Source organism: Cannabis sativa, chromosome 8 (assembly GCF_029168945.1).
Source record: "Cannabis sativa cultivar Pink pepper isolate KNU-18-1 chromosome 8, ASM2916894v1, whole genome shotgun sequence".
NCBI lineage: Eukaryota > Viridiplantae > Streptophyta > Magnoliopsida > Rosales > Cannabaceae > Cannabis > Cannabis sativa.
Genome location: NC_083608.1, coordinates 17,499,043 through 17,521,706, shown reverse-complemented (window position 1 = coordinate 17,521,706; position 22,664 = coordinate 17,499,043). Strand labels below are relative to the sequence as shown.

At 32.1% G+C, this 22,664-nt stretch overlaps 2 protein-coding genes across 3 annotated transcripts; one reads left to right on the top strand and one right to left on the bottom strand.

Annotated features, from left to right (window-relative positions):
- The first annotated feature begins 2,091 nt into the window (after positions 1–2,091).
- LOC115699768 (uncharacterized) lies at positions 2,092–5,507 on the top strand. Of its 2 annotated transcripts, XM_030627315.2 has the most exons (8): positions 2,092–2,303; positions 2,420–2,522; positions 2,620–2,724; positions 2,887–2,972; positions 3,289–3,536; positions 3,935–4,124; positions 4,676–4,859; positions 5,077–5,507. In XM_030627315.2, exons 1-8 carry the CDS (start codon positions 2,245–2,247, stop codon positions 5,380–5,382), a joined length of 1,281 nt encoding a protein of 426 aa, XP_030483175.1. In that variant the 5' UTR covers positions 2,092–2,244; the 3' UTR covers positions 5,383–5,507. The 2 variants fall into 2 exon arrangements, with proteins under 2 accessions (XP_030483175.1, XP_030483176.1); XM_030627316.2 differs by lacking the exon at positions 5,077–5,507 and having other exon boundaries at positions 2,093–2,303; positions 4,614–4,754.
- Positions 5,508–5,534: 27 nt separating this feature from the next.
- LOC115699769 (small ribosomal subunit protein eS17w-like) lies at positions 5,535–6,139 on the bottom strand. The gene has a single exon (XM_030627317.2). The coding sequence runs from the start codon at positions 6,137–6,139 to the stop codon at positions 5,711–5,713; it is 429 nt and encodes a 142-aa protein (XP_030483177.1). The 3' UTR covers positions 5,535–5,710.
- Positions 6,140–22,664: the final 16,525 nt, after the last annotated feature.

The window sequence follows — 22,664 nt, the reverse complement described above, 5'->3', positions numbered from 1 at the left end:
GAATTTTTCACTAAGTAAGAGCGAAATTGTAAAGAAAGAGTTTTAGGGGCATATTTGTTAATTATGATATTTTGTATGGTTCAATTAATAAATATGATAAATGACAATATTATTTAATAATTATTTATAGTTATTAAATAGTTAGAATTGGCATTTAAATGGTTGAATTTAAAAATTGGTGTTTTTGAGAAAATCAGATGCAGAAAAGATAAAACTGCAAAATTGCAAAAGTGAGGCCCGAATCCACTATGCATGGCCGGCCACTTTTGTAGGGTTTTCCCTCTAATATTTTCATTATTTTAATGCCAAATAATTCAAACCTAACCCTAGTGGAATGCTATAAATAAATAGTGAAGGCTTCAGGAAATTGACACTTAAATTTTCTACTTTTTCCTTCAGAGAAAAATCTGAGCCTTTCTCTCTCCCTATCTTTAGCCGCCACTTCTTCTCTCTCTTCCCTCTTGAATTTCGAAATTCTTAGTGTTAGAGTAGTGCCCACACACAGCAAGTGATACCTCAATCATAGTGAGGAAGATCGTGAAGAAAGACTTTCAGCAAGAAGGAGTTTCAGCACTAAAGAATCAGAGAAAGAGATCCAAGTTCAGATATTGATAATGCTCTGCTACAGAAAGGATTCAAGGGCTAGATATCTGAACGGAATGAGTCATATTATTCTGCTGCACCCAATGTAAGGTTTACTAAACTTTATATGTGTTTATTTCATCGTTTTAGAAAGTTCATATTTAGGGTGTTAATCAACATACTTGTGAGTAGATCTAAGATCCTGGTAAAATAATTTCTAACAGTAAAGACTAGAGTGACTTCCCCATCTAACCCGACACATTGGCAGGCTCCTCATTGGGGAAAATTATGCGCAAATTGTGATGCTGCGATGAATCCTGACCAAATTGGAGTGGGTATAGGCTTTTTATGGTGTGACTAGAGTGGGAATGTGCTTACTGCTGGGATGGTTTACATCCCCAGCAGCTGTTCGGTGACTGTGGCTGAAGCTTGGGCCATTCTAGAAGCTTTAAAGGGGCGGCTGAGTACAGATACCAGACCCTTCGAGATCTAATCGGATTGCAAAGCTGTGGTGGAAGCAATCAAAAACCAGGACAACCATCTGAGTGCTGCTGGAACACTTCTGCATCAAATAAAGGCTCGATTGGAGGATTCTAAGGATTCTAATATCAGTTTTGTAAATAGAAACCATAACGAATGTGCTAATATGTTAGCTAGGAAATGCCTAGCTACTTAAACCTCACAAATTTTTGCTCATTCTATCCCTGAATGGTTGGCCAAGTTTTGTAAGGCCGACTGTTGTGATATTATGTAGTTTTGGTTTTCCTTAATAAAATTCATCTTTCAAAAGAAAAAAAAAAATCTAATCTTAATAATTTGGAAAAAAAAATTTAACGATTTAAAAAATTTCGAAAGTATAATTTAATACATGTCAAAATTTGTGGACAAAGATCCTACCCAACCTGTTTTTAAATTGGCATTCAATCCCTCTCTCACTTGTGTACTGTACGCTATTCATTCTTATTCAACTCAAGCCATTATCTCAAGCAAGGATCAACCAATAATTCGACATCATCGTAAACGTCAAACAAAGTATCAAACTACATGCCTTTTCACTTATCTTTCAGAGTTTCGTGATATTGTGTAAAATATATATAAAAAGTCTGCAAAATATAAAAAAAAAATTACTTTTAAGTGTATTGTGTAAAGAGGTTTATAACTTTTTATACTCCAGAAATATCTAACCTTTTAACTTTTTTACTATGTGGCAAATTTTTTTAAAAAAATATTGTGTAAGTTTTATAGTGTATACTGTGTTAAGTTTTCACTGTCATTTTACATTTATTTTTTAGTTATTCTATTATTATTTTAACTGTTCTATTTTGTTATTTTACTGTAGTTTTATAAAAACAGTAATTTTGTAGAAAACATTGTGGTAAAATTTTAAACTTTTGCCCAAAATTTTATATTTTTGTAAAATACCCTTGTGTAAAACTGAATTGCATGTGCAAGCCCACTTTATCTCCCTTTATTTTATTTTATTTTTTATTTTAAAAGTATAGTTTGATATTAATTTTGTTTGTTTTTTACCAAAAAAAAAAGTTTGATATTTTTTGTTGATAGTCTGATATTTGTCCCAAAAAAAAAAAAAAAAGAAGAACTAAGCACGACGACGGGGAAGAAGAAAGCTTGAGCGTAGAAGCATTAACTTCAGGGCCAAAGATGGGCAACGCTCACTCACCTCGTACAGCTGCAGATCTTCGTTTTGCTACTGCTTCCAGGTATATCTCTATCTAGTTTTATATATATGTCTATATGTGTGTATGTAATTATATATTTATAGATGTATGTATGAATGTATGACAATTAAGAATCGATTGAACAATGACTTTTGCAGAGCTTTTACTCCAAAGAAGCTGGAAGACCTTAAATCCTTGTTTGAATCTTTAGTAGAAAAATCCCAAACCAATGGTAAATACATCTCTCCATCGGTTTTCCAGGTGGGTAGTATTTCATAGCACCAACACAACATCATCAACTTCAAAAATTATAAATCTTGTATCATCCTTACTGAATTATATATTTTTACATTCACAGACATATTTTGGAATTCACGGTCCTCTTGGGGAAAGGTTTTTTGATTTGGTTACCCAGAAACGGAAGGATCATAAACTCACCTTTGAAGACCTCATAATTGCAAAGGTACATGTTTATCAATCTCACTTCAATAGGCAAAGGGGAATGGATATTTATAATTATTTTCTAATTTTTATCTTTTCATCACAAAAACCATGATACGGGTTTTCTTTAATACATGATCATGTACTAAATATACCCTTGTGCTTGTTTTTGGTTGTATTGCAGGGGACCTATGAGAAGGGAACCAAAGATGAGATTGAAGAGTTTATCTATCAGTTATTGGATGTCTCTGGGGATGGAATTGTGGGGAGGTAGTGTTATACCATTTTAATTTAACTAGTGGAACTAGTTCTCTCTTGGCTTAAGTATGTTATAACTATGGAAATACTCAGTTCTTGTATTATGTTAGCTTTTATTCTTTTCAAGGTTGCTTCTTTAAGCAAGCATTGGATGATGGTTTGATACTTTTTTGATTCTTTTTCTTTGCATAATTATAGAATGGGTTGGTACTTTCCATTTAGAATACTGTCAGAACTTTCAGGAAATGACTAGCCTTGCTATATTTTCTTCTTCTTCTTCTTCTTGTAGTTTGTTACTGATGCATGTAACTTTCTATTTTTAATTCAGGTCTGATCTAGAAACTGTTTTGGTTACAATATTTGAAATTTTATTTCATGATCAACCGGATTCTTCTGAATCTCATTTGAGCTCATCCAAGGATAGTGTAGGCATATTTCTTGATGCTGCTAAATTTTCAAAGCATGAGGAAAGCCATCCTGAAGAAAGTATGTCTTTTGAAGACTTCAGAAGTTGGTGCTCTATCCTCCCATCAGTGAGGAAACTTCTTGGAAGCTTATTGATGCCACCGAACCCAGGTACTCTGAAAAGTTTCATGCCTTGTCTGTTTTTATGTATGATTAAAGTAGCAGACATATTATTTTGTCTAGGGAATTTAAATGGCCCTAAGATAGCAGACATTTGTAGTTTTTTCTGATAGAATCAAACAGGGGACAATTGTCATTGTGGTAATTTTTACCTCCGAACGAAGAAACATACAATAACAAGCTTGCTGGTTCTACAAGCTAAAGAAATTTATTGAGAAAGCATATTGTCTCACTCTTTTTTGCTTGTCTGTTAATTGCTAACCTGGTGTCCTTGTCTTTTTTTGGTTAGTCCTGTTTCTTCTTCCTTTCGAGGATTGGAGAGCCGATACTTTGATTGAAACAGAAATAGCTGTTATTTCTGAATTTTGGTGCTGGAACGTTTTGTGCAGGGAGGCCAGGTTTTGAAGTTCCTCGTCTATTGCAAGGGGAGAATGTAGATTCTAACTTGATACTACTAAGAAAGGAGTTTGCTTGGCATATAGGAGGAGCACTTCCCCAGCACGAGCTGGAGGAGTGGAAACTATTATACCATAGTTCATTTAACGGTTTGAGTTTCAGCACATTCTTGGGCCACATATCGTGAGTAACATGCTTCTAAATTTTATTTGATAGTATTCACGCAGGCTATGCATATTCCATTTTGGTTGAGTTTCTTTTCATAATAATGGGAGCTAGTAGCCTAGTACCAAGAAAACATCCTTTGGAATATCACATATTACTTATTATTCACTGTTTCTTCTTGGCTATGATAAGAACTGGTTTCAATTAATGCCTTAGCTTTTATGTTAATTTTCTTCACAACACTAGAGTGGCTAACAATTAGTAAGGTTAGTTATTAGAGGGATTGCATTGTTATATCCTGATTGTGCTTGGATTGGCCATTTGCTCATTTCTATAATACTATCTTCTGGTGCCTGATTTTCTTGGGTTATACACTAGTTTTCATCTTATACCTTGGTTAAGCCTCATTTATTTATTTATTCCTGTACCATTTTGCACCGTGCTTCTTTGCTGCCCTTAAGTGATGTATTTGTATTCATAAATGATTAAGGTTCTTTCATATTTCAGTTTTCTTGGTTCCTTTTAAGTATGGCAACTGGGCAAGCAGTAACTCTTCAATTTAACTGCAGAAATGATGAAGGGCCAACAGTCTTAATTATCAAAGATAAAGAAGGTTACATATATGGAGGCTATGCTTCTCAACCTTGGGAGAAACATGGTGACTTCTATGGTGATATGAAGTCTTTCATTTTCCAACTCTATCCAAATGCAGCTTTATTCAGGCCTACAGGAGCTAACACCAATCTTCAATGGGTGAGTTTTTCCCACTTCTCAATCTAAAAAAGAAAACGTGGTTCCATATTCTAAGAAGATCAAAATCAACTTACTCCCTCCATAATAATAATCAAACACGTTTTTAAAGGTCTTTCAATTGTTTATTTTACCTATTCTTATGCAGTCCTTACATGAAGATCATTAGAATTGATTAAGAGTATCATAAGATCTTGCTTAATTAATCTCCATATTGCAGTGTGCTTCGAATTTTAGCTCAGAGTCCATCCCAAATGGTATCGGTTTTGGTGGACGAGCAAACCACTTTGGGCTGTTCTTATCGGCAAGTTTTGATCAAGGGCACAGCTTCAGCTGCACCACATTTGGCAGCCCTTGTCTCTCCAAAACCACCCGAATACAACCAGAAGTTATAGAATGCTGGGGTGTTGTCACAGGAAAATCAGAGCAAGACAAACACGAAGGACTTAAAGGTACGGTCTTGGACCGATTCAAAGAGGATCGCCACATGCTCAACATGATTGGCCTTGCAAATTCAAGTGAATGAAACTATAATACAAAAGCTTTTAATCAAACCCAAATCTCTTGCTTACATTTGTTGATATATTTGTGCAAAAACTCAGAGTTGTTTCTTGTATAAAATATTGGAATGAAATTTGCTTACATTGAAAATCAACTCAATTTTCCCTACTTGAATTATTCATTCTAATAAAAACTTTGATTCACTAAAATTGGACATATAATTCATAAATATTAACATAAAAATGAGAGATTTTTATGAAATAATGAAGAATCGTTAAAAAAAAAAAAAACTACCTTCTGAAAACCCACTAAGAATATAATCTAGAACCATTATGTCTGCCCCAAAATTCAAATCAGTATCTCTTTCCAGCTCCGCCGGCACGGCCAAATCTTAAAGGTTGAGTCTGCACGGAAACCGGGTCGACCCGAACCAAACCGGGAATGTCGCTCATTCCGAGCGACGAGAGCATATCGAGAGTCTCCTTGTCGACCTCGATCTGGTCGGTCCTGATGGCGGATACATCGGGAACAAAGTCCATGCGACGCTCGCGCTCCTCCTCCTGGAGTTTGAGGGAGATTCCGCGGACGGGTCCCTTCTGGATCCGCTTCATTAGGTGGGTGGAGAAGCCGGCGATTTTGTTTCGGAGTCGCTTGGTGGGGATGGTGGAGACCTCGCAGAGGAGCTTCTTGTTGACGTGGAAATCGAGGGTCATTCGAGAGTAGTAGTGTTCGATGACTTGGCGTGAAGATTTCTTCACTGTCTTGGTTCGGACGCGGCCCATGGCGGCGAGTTTGGTCGACTCAGTGAATGGATGGTAAGTAACTGAGATTTAGTTAGGGTTTTGTCGATTCTTTCTGTTTTAAACCGCGGGAAGGGATTCGTTTGGGGGATACTATGGGCTTGTAAGCCGTATACGGTGATTAATGGGTTGGGCTTATATGCCAAATGGCCTAAAATAAATAGGGAAACTTATAAAAATATTGGAATTTGAGTTAATCACACGGACAAATTTTTAAAAATACTGTGTTATTATAAAATACCAGTAGAACACAAAACAGAATAACTAAAAAATATTAGGAGAACACCAGTGAAAATTTAACACAGTATACTGCAGTATGAAATTTATAAAAAAACATAGTAAAAAAGTAAAAAATACCGTCTGGTAGTATTTTTGTTAAAAAATGGCAAAAGTTAGTATACCATGTAAATAGAGGAAATTAAACTCACTTCTCGTTTATATATTCAATCTATTCTAGAAAAATTGTAAAAATTGAAGTGAAGCGAGAGAATTTACTAAAATTAATTATAGACTCATATACAGATAAGATACTGGATTAGATAATATTTGTGTAATAAGTTGAGATTTTAAAAGTTGTTTACTTAAATATGGTTTTTTAAGTTTGACCAATTTATGTGATATTTTTTTATTATTATTTTTAAGTATTTTTATGGTATTTGATATGATATATATATATATGTATATTAGGTTTTCAAATCACATATTTAATATTTTTATTTGTTTAGGCAGTTTTATTTTTCACTGATACCGAAAAATTCGTCGGAGTTTGTTGTCGGCGCTGGAAGCCGATACTAGAAAAGTCGTCAAAGTCGCTGCTAATGCCGGAAAAGTCATCAAAATTGGCATTGTTGCCAGAAAAATCACCAAGAAACTGATTTCTTGATCAAAAACTAATTTTTTTATGAAGAAACCATTTTTTCGGTAATTTTTTCGACGACAATGCCAATTTCGACGACTTTTTTGACACCAGCAGCAACTCTGACGAATTTTCTGACACTGGTAGCTACTCTGGTGACCTTTCTGGTAGCGACAAAAAACTTCAAAAAAGTCACCGGAATTGGCATTGTCGCTGAAAAAATTATCGAAAAAAAGTTTCTTGATGAAGAAACCAGTCTCTTGGTGATTTTTTTGGTAATTTTTCTGGCGAGATTTCTAATTTTGATGACTTTTCTGGCGTCGATTGCAACTCCGGCGACTTCCCCAGCCCCGACAACTACTCCGGTGCTTTTTTCGGCACCGGTGAAAACTTCGGTGATCAATGTAGTTTCATTTGTTTTATTTTTTAAAAAAAAAAAATATATGAGGAATTTTAATATTTTTCATAGTAATTCAAAGTAGCATATTCCATGTATGTTAAGTTTTTATTTTAAATACTATATTTTTTCTATTAAGTTTCCTTGCCATATATATCTAAACTAGTTTTATTTTTTCTATATTTATGTAAATACCCCATAAATAAATTAGGTAAATGTAGTAAGAGGAAATGAGATTGTATACTTATTTTATTTTATTTGTTTTATTTTTTATTTTTATTTTTATATTCTTTAAAATATATACACTTTTATTGATGATGTTTTTATTATACCTCTTAAATTAATGTAAATTATATACTAGACTTAAGTAGATGCTTAAGGTATATTGAGCAGCCTACTCACAAAAGTGAGTACTTTTTAATGAAATATAATATGAAAGTATTTTTGATTAATGAATAAAAAAAAAATATTCTCCAATTTACCCCTAAATGTACATTTGAAAAAGTAAAAAGTTTACAATAATGTACAATTTTTTTTTTTGCAATTAATTTACAATGTTAATGTGCCACGTTAATTAAATTTAATTTTTTTTTTTAAAATTTACTTGCATTTTTTACATGATAAGAAACCATTTAGTTACTTTTACATACACAAACTTTATTGTATATCATATAATTTGATATACATTTTGATTACATCCAAAACTTATTTGTATACATTATAGTAATTAATTACTTATTTTTAAGTTATATTATGATAGCTTCTAATTTAAAACATTTTTTTTGACAAAGTGATTATAATCACTCATGAATTTACGACGCAGATACCCGCCACCGGCGCTGGAACCTCCTCGAACCAGGATAGCTCATCGTCTAACCGCAAAGCATGCTTTGCCAAGCCATGGGCTGCTAAATTCTCAGAGCAAACCACATGGGGCAAAACTGCCCCCGAAAATTTAGACAATAAAGCTAAAACATCTTCAAACAACGCTCCAAACTTGTTGAAATACATCTTTTCGTTGTTTATGGCCGTCACCAAAGCTAACAAATCTGATTAAACTGCATGAATCAGAAAACCACACATATGAGACCAATTGAGTCCAACCAACAGGGTTAAAGTTTCAGCCTGTAACACTGAAATTTCACCTGAAAAAAATTACAAAACCAGAAAAAATTTATAATTAGAAAATTATCAAGCTGATCAAAATCAATCAAACACCAAAACTAAACAACTAGACCACCTATAAAATTACTAGAACTAGCCAAAGGGAATACCCTTTGGCTAGTAGAAGCTAAACTCTTTCAATTTACTTCATAATCAACTTAGGATCCCTAACCCTTATTGAGACCCTAAGACCTAAAAAAAGATTTTGATATGTAATCTAATAATAACAAATAAGCCCTGCAACGCTCGTATAACCTAGGATATCAAAATTTCCTTTAGAAATAAGCAAAATAATGAAATAAGCAACAAATAATATTTTTAATATACCCACTATGATTAACTTTTAAGGGGTTTGCTCAACAATATAACAGCACATAATCCAATTAAGCTAGTGGTGCTCAATAACGCAAAAATTTCTTTTGAAAACTTTATTTCTCATGAAAACATGGAACAATTAATCATATTGCCCTAAATAATTAGGGGGCAAGCCCACAAAAGCCTTGAAAGTCATCAAAGCCAATAAAATTGTGGCCCAACAAAGCTTCACAATGTATAAAATATTAATATAAATTTAAAACATATTTAAGTAACCTTATAATATATTATTATTATTATTGTAATTATTTGTCTGGGATTGAATGAAGGAGACTAAACGTATTACAATATATCTGAATATACTCCCTTTACGTAATTTCCTTTTATATTCTTGACTATTGAGAAGTGTACAATTTGAAAAATCAATAATATTTACTGTAAAATTTAGAGCAGATATCTAAGAAAATAATTTGTGTACATTTAGGTATAATCAATGCCAAACAATTAATAAAGGTAATTAGTGGATGAAAAGATCGATGAGAGATTATTACAATATATAAGCAAACATATTTTTAACATTACAATATATAGGTAAGAATGGTCAACAGTGTATGATTAAGAATGGCAAGAAATGACAATTTTAGTTAGATAATGATTATATATTTGTATTTGTTGAATTAATTGATGGAGACCATTATAATAAAAATCAATGAACACCGGTCACACCACGTCTTATACAAAGTCAAATCAAGTGTGTTTTTGTAGAAATATTAAGGGGTATTTTATTCTGGAAAGCTGACATATTGTTTTTAATGTAAATTAATATTAAATTTTATATAATTTAATTTAATAAATAATAAAAAAAAATTAATAATTAATTGCATCGCGCTACAGTATTGTAACCTAAAAACGTGACCCCATACTAAAATGGAGGCATCACATCTGAAGTTTTATATTCTTTAATATACTGTATATATATATATATAGAACACGACTATAGGGATGACTAAAATGTTTTTATGGTAAGGACACTTTTTGAGCTTGATGATCTATCTAATGGTTATGAAGAAGTAAGGTGTAAGATAAAAGTATAGATATTAGTATATTATATAATTTACTCTTAATATTTTAATAATAAAATAATATTTAAATTTTAAAAGTTTATTCATTTTTTTTGACTATAATATCATTTTCTTAGAATAAATGAGTATGTATGCTTTTTTGTTTGTGAGAAAAAAACATGTTAAATATTTTAATAATATTTTTGAAAATATATATTAAAAGTATTTGTTAACAACACACTCAGCTTAAAACTATTTTTTTAAAAAATTAACTTAAAACTTTCTATTATGTTAATAACTAGACAATATAGCCGCTCTTCGCGCGGCTAATTTAATTATTTTTAGTATTATAATAAATAGTTACTTAAAAATATAATTTTAAAATATAGTAAAATTATAAATATTATCTTATTTCATATTATTATTAATAATTTTATTTATTAAAAACTAAATGCATAATTTTATTAATTATTATTTAGAATTATTTATTAAGAAGTTTAAAATTTATTACATGTAATATTTTAAATTGCTTTGTTAAAAGAAATTATTTTTATAAAAATAAATAAATAGGGTGGTGTAAAAAAAATTAGCGTGTTCCCCATAATGTATTATTTTCATATCTCGATCATTCAAAATTATTGTTATTATTGTATCTCACTTATGGTCTCATTGTATCTCACTTATTTTTATTAACATATCTCACCTGTTGTCATCACTGTATCTCATCCCTTGTCATTACCGTAGTTCACTTGTAGTCGTCACTATTGTCTTTAGTTATAATTATGTGATACTTGACATTAAAGTTATCATTTCAAAAAAAGACGTAAAGTAAGCTTTTGTTAAAAATTAATTGATATTTTTTAATAAAAAATTTAAACGTCGTAAAAAGTAATTAAATATTATTTCAAGTATCACGTACAACTAATTTTATTATTATTATATCTTAATATTTTTCTTAAATAAAAAATTTAAACGTGGTAAAAAGTAATTAAAATATTATTTCAAGTATCACATACAGCTGATTTTATTATTATTATAGCTTAATAATTTTCTTAAAAAAAAAGTCAAAATGTGTTAAGATGTATATATTGATTGATATTTTATGTATGTATATAAATGAAATTTACAATTAATTATATTTAATTTAAGTTTTAATATTTTTTTTTTTGGTATTTATTTTTTATTTTCTATTTTTTTTAAATATTTATATTTTCATAGAAAATTATTAAAATAATAGTAAAATATTGATTTTTAGATTTGTATTTTTTTTATAGAAAAATTATTAGAATATAAGAAAAATAACAACATTCTATATATACGTTTAGGGATTTTTTTTTTAATTTACTATTATTATTAGTATTATTATTATAATAAATTAGAAAATAAAAAAATATATGTTTTAGATAAAATAGAAAAAAAAATTAATTTATATTTTGGTAAAATATTTACAAACCTAATAAAAAATTAAAATAATCAGAGAATTGTGGAGAAAACAAATAGATGTATTTAGAGTAATTTAGAGCCAGAGACGGACCTACTCTTATCAATGTGGGGGCTATAGCCCCCACGAACAAAAATATTGCCTTTCAAAAAAATTAAATGTATTTTTTTTAATTTGATAATTATAAACCAAAATAATAAAAAAGCCCCCATAGAATTAAGTAAATATAGTAAGAGTGATTATAATATAAGTATAAATATTTTTTAATGATAAATAAGCTCCCACAAAACAAAAATTCTGGGTCCGTCACTGTTTAGAGCACCATGTGTGTTGCAGCAACATGAAAATAATTTTGTTTTCACTTTAAAAAAATTCAAATACGTAAAAATATAAAGAAAAAAAAGAATCCCTAAAATAATTATGATATTTTTGAACAATGGTTATTTTGTTGTTCAAAAAAAATAAATAATAATAATAACAATTATTTTTGAATTTGATCAATTATATGTGATATTTTTGATTTATCATTCAAACTTTAGTTATTATTATACAATAATATTACTTTATTGTTAAATAATTATATTTATAAATTAAGAATTTTTTTAATTATTAAAGTTTATGGTGATATTTTCAGTTTTTTCCTTTATTAATTTAAGAAGTAGATTTGAAACAAATAATTATTCTCCATAAGTAAGTAAATAGAGAATTGAATATTTGAATAATTCTCCTACTTACATTTACTCTTCTACTTATTTTTTTTCTCACCTTGTTATCGATCTTCTTTCACTCATAAAGTAAATCTTTCCTCATAATATATTATTAGCAGTTTTTATTCATCTAAAGCTAATATTATTGCGGTATCCTCTCAAATAATTGAAATAATTACTCAATTCTTTATGATTGTATTATTTTACAACAATTATTTTGTTACTTATTGACTATTACTTCATATTCAAAAAAAAAAAAAAAAAAAAAAAAAAATCATCACCAAATCATAAATCAGACAAAATAGATATCAATTTCTTTTAATAATAAAACTTAAATGTACGGAAAAAGATTAAAAACTAATAATATTGAAAATTTAAAATATATAATAAGTAAATTTAAAATTAAAAAAATATTGATCGATTAATTTATATATTTGTAATTACTTAAAAATAATAACTAAAATTCTAAAATAACTATAAAACGCTAGTTTAAGCTTCAATGTTTCATCATAAATCAAATTACATCTAAATGTATACTTTTCTTGTGAAAAATACGTTAGAGCAATTTCCTAAAAGACTTTGTAGATTCATTCATACTTTCTTAACGCGAGGAATAATTGAGTTATTCAATTAATGGTTGATGACAAAAAAAATAAAAGATAAATGATCCATTTATAGATGTAGTAGTATAGATAACAAAAACATATTATAAAACTAAAATTCAATTAAGCTCATCTAAATTATATGCCAACACAAAATTAGTGAATCCATCTTTCATTTATAACATTAATCTGGAGACATTAATTATGATTAAATCTATCAATATTAGATAGTGTAAACAGCAGAGAAAAGAAAAGAAAGAAATGAATTCTCTATTCTGTATTGAAAAGCCAATGACATTGTTTATATACAAGAGGAGAAAGGACTTAAAACAAACAAAGGCAATATAACAACCATAACAGAATTGGTTGAAACCAATAACAGAACAACAGAAAGTTAGTTGTATAAACCAACTAACTCTTCTTCTCTTGACAGCCCCCCTCAAATGAAGTGTCCTCTGAACAAGAGACACTGAGTTTGCTCCTTAATGCTGGAAACCGATTGCTTGAGATTGGCTTTGTAAGGCAGTCAGCAATTTGATGTTCTGCAGGGACATGTTGCACTTGAATGTCTTTGTTAAGTACCTTGTCCCTAACAAAATATAGATCAATTTCTATATGTTTGGTTCTTGCATGAAGAATGGGATTTGCAGCTAGCATAACCGAGCTTATGTTATCACACCAAATCATTGGAGAAGGAGCTTTAGGAACATGAAGTTCAGTAAGTAATGATTGGAGCCAAGTAATTTCAGAAACCACAGCTGCAAGGCTTCGAAATTCAGCTTCTGTAGAGGATCTAGAAATGGTAGGCTGCTTCTTAGATTGCCAAGAGACCAAATTTTCACCAAAAAATACACAAAAACCAGTGGTGGATCTCCTATCATCAGGGTCAGCAGCCCAATCAGCATCACAATATGCTTCAAGATGCAAATTAGAGACTTTATTTAGTTGAAGACCATAGTCAAGAGTGCCTGCCAAATATCTAAGGATTCGTTTCACAGCAACCCAATGAGATTGAAGAGGATTATGCATAAATTGACAAACTTTATTGACACTAAAAGCAATATCAGGTCTAGTGATGGTAGCATATTGCAAAGCACCAACAATGGACCTATATGCAGTAGGATCAAGCACAGGATCACTGCCATAGTTTGACAATTTGAGACCACTATTCATTGGAGTGCTATGAGTTTTGGCACCTTGCATCTCAGCTTTGCAAAGTAAATCTTGAAGATACTTCTTTTGAGAAAGAAGAATACCAGTGGCTGTTGGAATAGCCTTAATGCCAAGAAAGTAGTTCAATTTGCCAAGATCCTTTAGAGCAAATGACTTGTGTAACCTGGTTATCAAAGTGGAGACTAGAGCTTCATTAGACCCTGTTATCAAAATATCATCAACATATACTAGAACATATAAGCAACATGAAGAATCTATTTTGACAAAAAGGGAATGATCGGTTTTGGCTGAATTAAAACCAAGAGAGAGTAAGACAGAAGACAACTTATCAAACCATGCTCTTGGGGCCTGCTTGAGACCATAGATAGCCTTTTGAAGCTTGCACACTTTAGTTGGATCTGAAGGATCAACAAAACCAGGTGGTTGTACCATATAAATTTCTTCTTGTAAATCACCATTTAGAAAAGCATTATTGACATCTAATTGCCTCACTGTCCAACCTTTTGTGATAGCTAGAGTGAGCACAATTCGGATAGTAACTGGCTTAATAACAGGGCTAAAAGTTTCATTGAAATCAAAGCCTTCTTGTTGATGATAACCTTTTGCCACTAGCCTTGCTTTGTATTGCACAACATTGCCTTCTTCATCTTCTTTAATCCTATAAACCCACTTGCACCCTATAGGTTCTCTGCCCTCTGGAAGATGAACTAGAATCCAAGTTTTATTCTTGAGTAATGCAAGTCTTTCAACATCCATGGCTTTAAGCCATTTTTCATTTTTCATGGCTGCATTCACGGTTTTGGGATAAAGAGAAGCCATTAAAACCTTTGGTTTTCTAATACCTGACTTAGCTCTAGTACACATGGGATGTTGATTGATCAAAGGTGGGGTAATGTGGGAACCCGATGCAACAGTGGCAGGTGGAGCATTGTTTGTAGTGATGGTAGGTGTTGTGGAAATAGTGTTTGTACTATTTGATGGTACTGTTGCATTGGTGGGGACAAAAGATGAATGGTTTATATCAGTAGGTTGTGTAACGGGTGGGAGTATAGGCTGTACTGATGAAGGAATGGATGATGGTTGTGTGGATGGGACAAAAGCTACAGTAGGTGGGATAGGGATAGATGAAGGACTGACATTGGGAGTGGTGACATTGGGAGAAAGTGGTTGAACCGTGCCATTGGGAGTAGGAGAGTAAATTGTGAAAGGAGCCGTTTGTACCATTGGACTTTTGGTAGGTAAGGTAGAGTGTAATGCTGAAATAGCAAATGGAAAAACATGCTCATCAAATAGGACATCACGTGATATGTATAGTCTCCCATCCTTGGAGAGACACTTGTACCCTTTGTGGGACAAGCTATACCCAAGAAAGACACAAGGAGTAGACCTATAATTGAGTTTGACTTTATTATAAGGCCTAAGATTAGGATAACACAAGCACCCAAAAACTCTTAACATTGTGTAATCTGGTTTGACATGGAATAGTAATTCCAAAGGTGTGCTAAAATTGAACTTGGGTGTAGGCATTCTATTGATAAGAAAAACAGCAGTGCGATAAGCCTCATCCCAATACTTAAGAGGTAAGGATGCTTGAGCTAAAAGGGTTAAACCACTCTCCACTATATGTCTATGTTTTCGTTCAGCTACCCCATTTTGCTCATGTGTATGAGGACAAGACAACTTGTGAATAATCCCATGTTCGTTTAAAAGATTGGTAAAAGCTTGATATTCCCCACCCCAGTCAGATTGAAGCTTTTTGATTTTAAAACCAAGTTGCAATTCAACTTGTGCCTTAAAAGTAATGAAGGTTGGTAAGGCCTCACATTTTGTTCTCAACATGTAAATCCAAGTGTGTCTTGAATAAGCATCTATAAAACTGATGTAATATTTGTATCCACTAGAAGATACAATGGGGGCAGGGCCCCACAAATCAGAGTGCAAAAGTTGTAAAGGTTCATTATATTCAGTAGTGGAATTAGGAAAAGGAAACTTATGATGTTTACCTAAACAACAAGAGGCACAAAGATCAGAAAAATTTGGATCAATTTTATTGCTTATTTTGATATTACAAGTTGACAGTGCACTTTGTACAATTTGAGCAGTAGGGTGCCCTAGTCTATTATGCCAAAGTGAAAAAAGAGAATTTCTAGGTGGGATGGAGGTACTGTTACATTGAACTTTATTGTGTTGGTCAAGTAGAGAGGTTGACTCGGTTTGGGAGTTGGAACAGCTTTTGGTTGTGGCAAGACTTTGAAGTTGAAGAGAGTCAAACTTGTAAAGACCTTGATCAAGCTTCCCAACCAACAAGGTCTTCTGAGTTGCCTGATCTTTGACACAACAATGAGAAGGGTGAAATTCAAAATAAACATTGTTATCTTGGGCAAATTGAGACACACTAAGAAGATTCTTGATTATGTGAGGCACATGCAAAAGATTATTTAAGACAAGTTGGTGTGAATGAAAGGGAGAAAGGATAAAGGATTTACCAATGTTGTGGATGTTGAGACCATATCCATCACCCATGTGTATTTGTTGATCTCCTGCATATTCAGTAGAATACATCAAGTTGTGGGCATTAGGAGTAAGGTGATGAGTGGCTCCAGAATCAGGATACCAACTATTGTCTTGAACCACTTCAGGAGAGGCATAGAGATGAGCACATTCAGCAAGATTGACACTACCCGAGAATCCTTGGAAAGTTTCTGGACCCGTGAATGACTTATCAAACCTGTAAAAACACTTGTGTACAGTATGGCCTAACTTGCCACATAATTGGCATTGCATTTTCTGACCCCATGCTGTGTATTGACCACGGCCTTGCACTTGTCCAGACCTGTTGGAATGCATCTGTCCACGGCCAGTCATGGTTCCTCGAGTGGGAACTTGTGAATGAGAACCAAAACCAGGTGGAGGATGATTAGCCGAGTAAGAGCCCGATGCACCCCTGAACACACCAGATTGAGATGAAGAATTAGAGGAAGGATAATAAGGAGATGAAAATGTACCTCTACCACCTGTAAAAGGTTTTGTGTGAGCCAAATTGGCTTCTGGTTTATTGATATCAAGATCCTCTGAATCTTTATCCAATCTAACTTCTTGAGCCATTAATAATGCCTCAATTTCTGCAACTGTATAATTGTCCAATCTGGTGTTGACAGAGGTAACAAACACATTATACTCACTAGAAAGACCATTGAAAGATTGCTTCTATGTGGTCTTGAGCAGACATTGGATGTCCAATAGAGGCAAGAAGATCGACAGTGCTCTTGATTTTCAGCAAGAAATCATTGAGTGAGCCCTTCATTTTGGAATTTCTAAGTTGAGTTTTGTATTTACCAACATTTGCTCTGTTCAAAGCCGTGTAGTAGGTGCTGAGAGTCTCCCAAATTTGTGCAGCTGAGTCACATCCAACCATGCGAGTGAGTGTTTTCTCTGACATCGATGAAAGCAACCAAGAAATAAGGATGCTATCTTGCTGATCCCAGATTTCATATTCAGGAGAAGGTCGATTGAGGATCCGATCCTCATTGGTGAGGAACTTTAGAGGAGCACTTGTATGATCGAGATGATGCTGAAGTCTGCTACCTTTAATGGCTGTAAACACTTGATGGCGCCAGGGGAGATAATTGTGCTCATCCAATCGAACAGAGAGAGAATGCGAGAAAGTAACAGGTGCGGATCTAGGAAGAGTGGAACCAGAAGTCTGAGACGAACCTCCATTAACAGCCATGAACGAAGGCTCGAGCTTGAAGACGACAGACGAAAGCAAAAAACCAGAAAAGGAAGAAAGAAAGAATTTGCTCTGATACCATGTAAACAGCAGAGAAAAGAAAAGAAAGAAATGAATTCTCTATTCTGTATTGAAAAGCCAATGACATTGTTTATATACAAGAGGAGAAAGGACTTAAAACAAACAAAGGCAATATAACAACCATAACAGAATTGGTTGAAACCAATAACAGAACAACAGAAAGTTAGTTGTATAAACCAACTAACTCTTCTTCTCTTGACAGATAGATCTTTAGTGGAAAGATTGATAAAAATTCTAACTTATCAACATATCAACTTAAAAACTAAAAAAATACTATCAACTTAAAATCTTAAAACTACTATCTAGTATGTTAAATCCAAAAACTCTAACTTATCAACCTATCATGGTTTGAAAAAAAAAAATAAGAACATAGAGAAAAAAAAAAGAGAAAGAAGAAGACTAAGAGACAAATAATATATAGTTGTTTATGAAAGATATGTGTGCATAGTTTATTTTTTTCTAAAGTAACCGTAGAGTCTATATATATATAAATATCTTTATATATTTATATATATCAACTAATAGTTAATTATTATTATTAATAACAATATATTAGAAAAATTAGAGAAAATTTAGGGTGTGTTAGATATTTTAGGTTTTTTTGATTGAAAAATTATATCGTGTGGTATGTGGTTTGGTTTAAAATATTTTAGTATTTTTTTTAAAAAAAAAAATAAATACAAAATATTTTTTTAAATAAAAAATTAAAGAAATAAGAGAATTAAGGAGAAAATAGATAGCACAATTTAGAGAGTTTTTAGAGTGACATGTCACCGCCTCATACTTCTCTTTTATATAGATATATAGATATTTAATTGTTGTTAAAAAAATGCTATAAGTAAGTGGGTTGGGTGATGGTTTTTATTTTAAATAAATTAGTTAATATTTTTTCAATAATAATAATAATAATAAAAAACAAATTAGAGAAATTTAAAGTATTTTTAATTAACTAATTAAGTTTTATTATCATTTATTATTTGCTGGGTGCTTTTTATTAGTTTTTTTTTTAAAAAAAATAAAATATATTATTTACCATATAATATTAGAAAATTCTATAATGAACCTCCTAAAAAGAATGTACTGATGCACCCTATTTGTTTTGGATCCAAAAGAATTTTTCAATCTAATTTTTTATGGTCGTATATATGTTGTAGTTATTTAAGACATTTTGAAATTTTTTTGAGAAATTCTAAAAAATTTAACACACTGATCGCCAAACATAAAGTTCAAACAATCTGTTGCATGCATGACTTTTTAATTTATACATGTGTAAATAGATTGTTTGAACATTGCTTTCTATATTGTAACTTATTCTGAATTTCTCAAAATTTTGTTGGATGTCTTAAATAATTATAAAATACACAACTATGAAAAAAAAAATAGATTAAAAAAACTTTTTTATATGCCAAAACAGTAAAGGATGCTTCAGTGCACTTTTTTTTTGGGGTGCATTGCAGAAACACCCTATAATATTTATTTATTTATTTTTTAAAGATTCAGCATATAATATTGGAAGTTTTGTGGTACACTCTTAAAATCGGTTTTGTGGTATACACCTTTTTTTATAAATAAAAAATAATAATAGTCAAGTTTAAATTTTTAAGTAAGTTTTTATTTATTTTATTTTCTTTTTTAAAATTTATTAAAATATATTATTTTTATAAATACAGGTTGGGTCTCATAAAAGTCTGACACGACCCGTATAACAATATGGTTCATTTCGGGCCTGACCCATATTTTAAGAATTAGGCCATAACAATTCATGAGTTCGAATTATTTGTCTCGGGTCCGTCCTTTTATAAATTAGCTCGTTTTTATTATGTGTGTCGACCCATTTTTTATTAAATCAGTTGACCTTATTTTTTTTTTATATATATATATATATATAATAATATGGCGTATGACAAAATTACTACTTTTTTCACTATTATTTTTTAAACGTTTTTTGAAGCATAAATATTAATATTATTATAATTTTATATTTGTGAGTAATTTGAATTTTTGAAAGAGTACTTTTATAACTTTTATTTTTGAAATTTTTTTCTTATTTGAAAAAATTATAAATAGATAAAGTATTTATAATTAATACAAAAATAACATAGTGTTACTTAATACAAATTTAATTTAATAGATACTTTATATTTTGTTGACTATAGTATAATTAAATTGTTAATATATATGTAATTACTGCAAATTAATATAAAAATAAGAAACTGATAAATTTTATATTTTTAAATAATAAAATATATTACGAAATACCTGAAATCGTAAATATTATTATTTCAAAGAAAATTATTAAATAAACATAATAAAATAATATTTATTGTTGGAGGACAATAAATAACACTAAAAACTGTAAATATTCAACAAGAAAAAAAAACACTCACACAATAATCACGATAAAAAAAGTATTCAATCAATAAATGAATAATGTAAAGACCGCATATGATTAATACTTTGGATTATTAAATAACTAGGATTAATGTATGAGATTTTGTTATTATTAATAAAAATACAAATTATGGGAATTTAATTGAGTTCATATATGTTTTTTTTATGCTATTTTATGTTAATTACCTAATTTTGCAATTTCTGTGATTGTGTTCGGAAGCTGTGGAAAGCGACGTTGGGCCTTTAGAGAGTCGCGTTTATAAGTTTAAATTATTATCGGGATATCATTGTTTGATAAAAGAGGTGTTAGAATTTTTGGGGTTTTGGTTTGACCATTTTGCCCATGATGCATATGGTTACTTTGGTTTTATTACTTTAGGGTTATTTAGGTCTTTTGTTAGGTGGATTTGTCTTTTTGTGGGAATGTTATTAGCTGGAAATAACATTAATATTAAGTAAAGGGGTTTTATTCTTTTTGAAGAATATTATAGAAATTCATCTTTTCATCAATTCTCCTTCTCTCTCATTTTCGAAACATCAAGAACCTAGCCTAGGGTTGGTTTTGCTTGCTGATTTTTGGGATTCCTAGCAGTGTTGGTGAAGCTTTGATCCAAGGGCCCTGTAAAGCGTCGAGCTGCGTTTCCACTCAGGCTGACCGGCACACTTGAGCACGGAACGAGGTAAGATAGCATAAGAATATATATATGAATATATGCTTGTTATGGTTGTTTGCACTACTAGCACCAATACGAATATGATTATTAGGGTGTTAGTATAGTGTTGCATTTTAGTGTGGTTACAGTGTTACCAATACGAGTACCAGGGGTACGTCGTGATCGTGGTACAACACTTAGTAATTTTCGGGAGTACAGTTAGGGCTCTACCAACACGAGTACAGAATTGGTACTTTAGTGCATTTGGTATAGTAGTCGTACTTCCCTTAAGAACGTTCTTATCCATTTGATGAGCTTAATTTTGAAGCTCAGGGCGGCTTAATCATAAAGCCGGCATCACATTATCCTTATATATATTTATCTTGCATATCTTACTGAGTCTGTTGACTCATCAGTTTGCTACCTTGTGTAGGTAAAGGAAAAGCAAAGCTGGAGGAACAGTGAGATAGAGCTCGGCAGTGATTGTACATATCGCGGCAGTGCAGCCTGGAGGGTTTCGGTCTTTTACTATTTTTGGAGTCTGTATTTTGAGGTTGCATACTAGCGAGTTTAAAAAAAAAAAAATATTATATGTACATATTAGCAAAATACTTTTAAATTGTATTTTGATACTCGAGATCCCGACCCATATGGTTATTAAGCTATAAATTATTAAAATTAACTTTCGGGTTTAGTAAATATAAAATGCGGGCGTTACAGTTTGGTATCAGAGCCACCAGGTTGTCCACTGAAGACCGTCAAGATATGTACAATCAAGGCCAGTGTCGAGCTCAACTCACGGTTCTGTAAGCTTTATTTCTTTTTGCAAACTGTTTTAAGATATGTGGTATATATGATTAAATAAGATGTTATAAACCCTAATTGCGGTCTTGAAAATATTTTGACCACTGTCTGACCTACGTGCCTTGTGGGTTCGCAGGCTAAGTCCTAATTAATGGACGACCAGCGAAACGTTAGAAGGCAGGGTGAGTTGGTTGAGACCAGAGGTGGTCGGGGTGGTAGAAATCCCCAAAACCCCCGTGGATGCGGTAGAGGCCGCGGTCGTGTCCCGAGAGGTGGACAGGAGAATCCACCTCAGGCCCCGGTTGATTGGGAGCAAAGGTTTGCTGAGATGCAAACTAGAATTGAGCAACAAGAAGAAGAGATCCGACGACTCAGGCAACGGGATGCTCCTGTTGAGCTTCCCCCGCAACCGCCTGCTACGGTTCCTGCAGCCCCTGCGGTGCCAGCTGAGCAATATGTTGCTGGTAACCGTATGGAGCCTTTATATGAGAGATTCAGGAAGCAGGCACCTCCAGTGTTTCTGGGAGGCCCTGATGTTTTAAAAGCTGAACAGTGGTTGACCGTTATTGAAAGAATATTGAATTTTATGGGAGTGGTCGGAAATGACAGAGTAGCATGTGCCACGTTTCAATTTCAAGAGGATGCCCTGATTTGGTGGGAGATGGTATCCCTCACCAGGGATGTTGCCAGAATGACCTGGGAGGAATTCCGGGATTTATTCAATGCCAAATATTATAATGAGGCGGTCCGCAGTGCAAAGCGGAAGGAATTTGTTGAGTTGGTACAAGGCGAGGGTATGTCAGTGACTGAATACACAACCAAGTTTGATCGCTTGGCCAAGCTAGCCTCCAGAATTGTACCAACAGACTTTAGCAAGAAAGAAAAGTATTTGGCTGGGCTGAATGCCAAGATCAGGCATGACCTGGTTATTACCACGAATGATACCACAACTTATGCAGAAATGGTTGACAAGGCTCTTCGAGCTGAAGGAGCAGTTAAGTTTTTGCAAGAAACCCGAGAGCCTCCTGGTGTCGGTGGGACCACTACTATCCCTGTTTCGGGTCCAGGAAAGGAAAGTGGAGATTCCACTTTTGAGCAAAAGAAAAGAACTTTTCCATCTTTGGGAAGTTCA